General features: G+C 39.4%; 1 protein-coding gene and 1 long non-coding RNA gene across 5 annotated transcripts in view; both read right to left on the bottom strand.

The window, feature by feature from the left end:
- LOC106813726 overlaps positions 1-786 on the bottom strand; it is a 7,057-nt gene extending 6,271 nt beyond the window's left edge. Inside the window, exon 1 of the long non-coding RNA XR_001394501.1 lies at positions 568-786. This is a non-coding gene — a long non-coding RNA (uncharacterized LOC106813726). The remainder of the gene's footprint in view (positions 1-567) is intronic.
- A 303-nt stretch (positions 787-1,089) lies between these two features.
- Positions 1,090-5,637, bottom strand: part of LOC106813725 (acid trehalase-like protein 1) — an 11,245-nt gene continuing 6,697 nt past the window's right edge. For 2 of the 4 annotated variants that reach the window (XM_014817935.1, XM_014817937.1), the window contains exons 9-15: positions 5,156-5,359; positions 4,450-4,698; positions 4,214-4,314; positions 3,212-3,340; positions 2,618-2,769; positions 2,226-2,370; positions 1,090-2,030 (exon numbers count right to left, since the gene is read on the bottom strand). In XM_014817935.1, the coding sequence (XP_014673421.1) occupies positions 1,929-2,030; positions 2,226-2,370; positions 2,618-2,769; positions 3,212-3,340; positions 4,214-4,314; positions 4,450-4,698; positions 5,156-5,359 (1,082 nt within the window). In that variant the 3' untranslated portion in view covers positions 1,090-1,928. The remainder of the gene's footprint in view (positions 2,031-2,225; positions 2,371-2,617; positions 2,770-3,211; positions 3,341-4,213; positions 4,315-4,449; positions 4,699-5,155; positions 5,360-5,637) is intronic. The other 2 variants (XM_014817938.1, XM_014817936.1) reach the window with 2 other exon arrangements.

Raw genomic sequence — 5,637 nt, 5'->3', positions numbered from 1 at the left:
GGTAAAAACATTCTTTTTCTATTTCTAGTTGGCATAGGTTTATGGAATTTGATCCATCTTGTAAAATTAGAGGGCTCAGGATAAATGGTGCGCGAGGCTGGCGAGTTTACGAATGTGAAACGATCATGGAAACTTTATGTAGCTCAAACACGCTCTTTGCATGTGGCACAATTTAATGTCTGGACATGTCTATATCAATAGTGTCTTGGGTGACAACCCAGATACAATCCCTAGAAGCCCTATTTTGCAGACGTTGGATCCTGGTTCATAAGTGGTTTCGTGTAGCAACATGACCAGGATAAGTATCCACATAAGTCAATAACAGGTAATACCAGTGGCCCATTAAAGTAAGAGTTTAGCTCGTATCCATTAGAAATAAAGATTCTAGTGTCGCTTATAAAACACCAAGCCTTAGAATTTCTTAGAATGCCATACTTTATCAATTATGATATGCTCCCATGTGAGGGAGTGTCAAAGAAGCACCGAGAATATTTTAAAGTGTTGCTACATTGTTCAAACATATTGACTGTTAACCCTGCAAATTTAGCTTTTTCGGTTCCAAGTAACCTTTGAGCTGTTCCTAGTAACATATTCGTTAACGATCAGTGTCTAGAACACTAGAACAGCACTATCACACATTTAAATATAATATGTAGTATCTATATATATATATATAGTACATGCTCAACATATTGTCCGTTAACCTGCAAATTCAGCTTTTCGGTTCCAAGTAACCTTTGAGCCGTTCCTAGTAACATATTTGATTAACCGATCAGTGTTCTTAGAACACTAGAACAGCCACTATCACACCATTTATAATATAATATGTTAGTATCTTTTATACATATTATATATATATATATAATATGTAGTATCTATACATATATATATATATATATAGGCCCTGTAGTACACGCAAGTGCTATAGTGTGCGTAGTAAAAATCACTATTCCATTTAATGGTTTCACCTAGTCATCACATTTCTACACTCAGAAATTCTAAAAAAGACAAGGTCAGTCTTCACAATTTAAAATTCACAATTTAAAATTAAAGTACAATTCACAATTTAAACAAATATATTATCACATCAATTTTTTTCACATCAGCCATCTTCAACTTCGGAAATTTAATGTAACATTTTCTTACAACATTATATGTGTAAACCATGCAGTGTAGCGTTTCCCCGCAGGTTGTGTGCAGTAAAATCCCGCAAAGGCCGGGGAAAAGCTCTTAATGAAAGGCCGAGGTATTTAACCTTTGAAATGAATATAGCATACAAACAAAATTCCTCCACTGTAAAACAACTTGAATATACATTATCACAATTATTCACTCCTGATTATATGTTACCTGAAATAATAGACAATAGAATAATATAACAATACTGTCACAAACTGATTAGGGCTATAACAATAGATGCCAATTGACCCATTCATTTACAATGATTAAGAGGCAGCCTAGCCAATCAGCATTGTGATGGAATGTTATTAAAAAAAACAACGAATAGCAATAAAGTACCGCACAGAATACAATTTTGTGTGCAGGCATGAAATACGTGGATAAACTGGTCTAGCAAGGCCAACTTAGCAGCAATTCAAAGGGGGGAGGTAATCTCCCTCCCTGAACAGGGAATTCCATTAACTTCCAGCAGATGTGTTCAACATAATTATGTGGTTTTTTACCGAAGTTCTTTATTCATTATTTTATAGAACACTAACCATCATGTACTCATTGGGTATGTTCGGATTGGACGCATGTCTCACAACTTTTTCACAACTATGGAGGTATATACCCACAATGATACACACAAAGATGTACATAAAATAAATCGTAAATCGGCAAATTTCACAATGAGCAGGCCCACAAGGCATGATCTCTCACCATACTTGTTTCTAACTCTTTGTTATTATACATTCCTACTTCCGCTATCATAACCAGCCAGCGAGAACAGATAGCAAGATACTCTCCTTCGAAGCACCCAAATGTACTATTGCCGTCTTGACTCTGGGAATGTGCAGTGGTTTCCCCACCTGCAAAGATTCCATAGATTTTTAGATGAATTTGAATAAATTGGTTAACTACCAGGTTCAGTTCTAAACTTTTTTGATTAAACAAACTTCTAACATTAGAAAATAAAATAAAATCAACGCATCACCAAAAACGGAGATAAGAAAAAAAAAGGGAAAACATGCATGGAAGAAAATCATGCAGAGTAACAAACCCACCTTTAATGTCAGATATTTCTCTGTCTCATACACATACAAGGCAAATCCCTGACCACCAGATTCCAGCATACTGACACTGACAACGTCTTTAGTTACGGTGAAGGTAAAGCTTCCTTGCTTATAGTCCAAGTGTGTTAGCACCAGCCTATGAAAAAGTTCACCAATGTGTCACACCAACAATTTGTCATTCCCCAATCTATTGGTCACACATTTTGTTTAAAATATCATTAGAGTAATATAAATAACATTTCTATCATTAGACGCAACCGTGCATTCACATGAATAATTGTACTTAGGTTGCAGCACCTACAGATAAATGAAAACCCCAAAATTACAGTTACAATTTAGTTTTTATATACTAACACATCTGCTAAATGATTTAGTGTTGTTACTTAGTGGTTCCAGGTGGCAGTACTGGTTCAAAGTCGAGCTTGTCACTCCTGATCCTGAAGCCTCCATAGCCAAAGATGACAGTCTGTAGAAATCCTCCCATGCCAGTAATGAAGTTTACAGCACCGCCTCCACCGGGGGTTTCTGACCATACCTGCAAAAATATATTATATATTTATATTCATGTAAGAGGGAGAACGAGAGAGGGGCAGAGACAGGAAAAGAGACAGGGAGAGAAAGGAGCAAGACAAAGAGCAAGAAGGAGAGCTAGAGAAAGAGAGCAAGGAAGGGAAGAAGGGACGGAGAGAGGGAGAGAGAGACAGACAGAAAGCCAGAGAGAAAGAAGAGAGCAAGAAAGAGAAAGAAAGAGAGAGAGAGAGAGAGAGAGAGAGAGAGAGAGAGAGACAGACAGACAGACAGAGGGAGGGAGAGAGACACAGACTGAAAGCCAGAGAGAAAAAAGAGAGCAAGAAAGAGAAAGAGAGAGGGAGAAAGAGAGAGGAGAGAGAGATAGAGAGAGAGCGAGAGAAAGAGAGAGAGGGAGAGAGAGAGAGAGAGAGAGAGAGAGAGAGAGAGAGAAAGTGAGACGCACACACCTTGAACGGCTCTACGGTGTATTGCTGATTCATGACGAGTAACTCTGCAGCCTTCTTGTAATCTCTCAGCTCCAGCCAGGCAATGGCAAACATGCCCCACGTCATTGCTGGCCCTGTCACACTTGTCACCTGCGTTCGTGAACCAATTGGTTTTAATGTGAATTAGAGCAGAGAATCCTGGCACAAAATTATTTATTGATATTGCTGATAATATAATATTAATGTATCCATGTATATCAAAAAAGAGATCACTTGTTTATAAAATTGTGGCAAGTAACAGCTGTCCTAAAATGAGTAAACAACCGCCGTAATGTTGGCAGGTAATCAACCATCAGAAATGTTGGCAGGTAAGCAAACATCAGAAATGTTGGCAGATTAGCAACCATCAGAAATGTTGGCAGGTAAGCAACCATCAGAAATATTGGCGGGTAAGCAACCATCAGAAATGTTGGCAGGTGAGTTACCATCAGAAATGTTGGCAGGTAAGCAACCACCATAATGTTGGTAGGTAAGCTACCATCAGAAATGTTGGCAGGTAAGCAACCATCAGAAATGTTGGCAGGTAGACAACCACCGTAATGTTGACAGGTAAGCTATCATCAGAAATGTTGGCAGGTGAGTTACCATCAGTAATGTTGGCAGGTAAGCAACCACTGCAATGTTGGTAGGTAAGCTATCATCAGTAATGTTGGCAGGTAAGCTACCATCAGAAATGTTGGCAGGTAAGCAACCACCGCAATGTTGGTAGGTAAGCAACCACCGCAATGTTGGTAGGTAAGCTATCATCAGTAATGTTGGTAAGTAAGCTATCATCAGTAATGTTGGCAGGTAAGCTACCATCAGTAATGTTGGTAGGTAATTGCTATCATCAGTAATGTTGGTAGGTAAGCTATCATCAGTAATGTTGGCAGGTAGATTGGCTCCATCTAGTCATCCTGGGCAGTAGTCATATGCATGAGATAGAGGTTGTTTACATGTGTAATGTGTAAACTTACTACTTACATCTTCGTATATGACGAGGTCATTGCGTCTCACCACTTCATCAGACTCTTGCATCAGTGGAAATCCTAGTAGCACAACGTCTGCCTGCTTCACCATAAATTCTGAAATGAAAGCAGAGCTCACTTTTTTTCATTTTGTTGTTCATCGGATCAGAACATACCTAGTTTGTAAATTAACTTGTGACTTTACGAAGTGAACCATTCAACACCACCAGATGTCTCCATCTGCGCACGTACCTGGTATTGTGCTATTGATCTTGCTCTTATAGTCTCTCTCGTCAGGGTCGTAGCCGTCGTGCTGTGGGTGGTAGTTCCTCTTTGCATCAAAGGGCACGTACATGTGGTCAGCAATGTCTATCCACTTCTGCTTCAGGCGCGGCGAGTCTGGGAAGGCATCCGAGGGAAGTCGCAGGCTGATCTGTGCGATGGTGTTCGTGTAGCAGGAGTTGTTGACCGGGTAATGCCATTCATCCGGCCCCATCACGTCTGCCAAGAGCAAGAACCTCCGCCCTTCAATATCCACGTGCTAATATCAATCTAGTCATATAGTACAACATATATTAACATACAGTGAAACCCGAGTTGACACCTCTACAGAATGGACAGCTATATCTACAAAGGACGTTTCTCCTGAGTGGCATATTCAGAGTGAAATCACCTCTATAGAACAAACTCGTCTCGATAAAGTCCTGACACTTTTGATGTTTCCCAGGAGTAATCCTTATATATAGGTTTAATTGTATTCACAATTCATATTGTATTCATCAGATATCTCTCAACCTGGTATTATTGTATTAAATTAATTCAGATTGTTCCAGTTGTATTTTACTAAATCCATGGACCTACACATAAGCTTTTAAATTATACAATATTATATCATAGATTTCATCTCATTTTTGGAAAGCAGTGGTTTTCTGTTTAATATTGGAATTCATGTGCGTACCATGTATCTCGTATCTCTCCTTAGTTTTGTTGTAAAGTGCACGACTCTCCCAGAAATTTGCGATTGCCATGATGAGATCCTCTGCAGAATTGATGAACGTTTTGTCTGCGTTCATGTGCATGTACTGCCAGAAGGCAAACGCTATGTCACCAGTCACATGCTGTTCTAGGGCAGATCCGGGATACCAGGGGCATACATCCTCACCTAGAAGCACAGTAAATGTCATGGGACAGCAACCGTGACAACGTGTACACGTAATCTCACCTGGAAATTAATAGTTATGAATCTTTGTACTCATTGATTTATTGGCTCCAATTGGCATTTTTCATAATGGAAGGTTGCTACTATATATCTGTGAATGCGGCATCATAACCAATATTCAATACAGTCCGACCTCCTTTATCCGGCCACGTCGGGACCGGCACCCATCCGGATATGGGATTTGGCCGAATATAAGAGTTATGCTCAAACACAGCATTTCC

This window comes from Priapulus caudatus, unplaced genomic scaffold (assembly GCF_000485595.1).
Source record: "Priapulus caudatus unplaced genomic scaffold, Priapulus_caudatus-5.0.1 Scaffold814, whole genome shotgun sequence".
NCBI classification, from domain to species: domain Eukaryota; kingdom Metazoa; phylum Priapulida; class Priapulimorpha; order Priapulimorphida; family Priapulidae; genus Priapulus; species Priapulus caudatus.
Note: the sequence above shows the minus strand (reverse complement) of the source record. Positions and strands in the feature narration are given on the sequence as shown.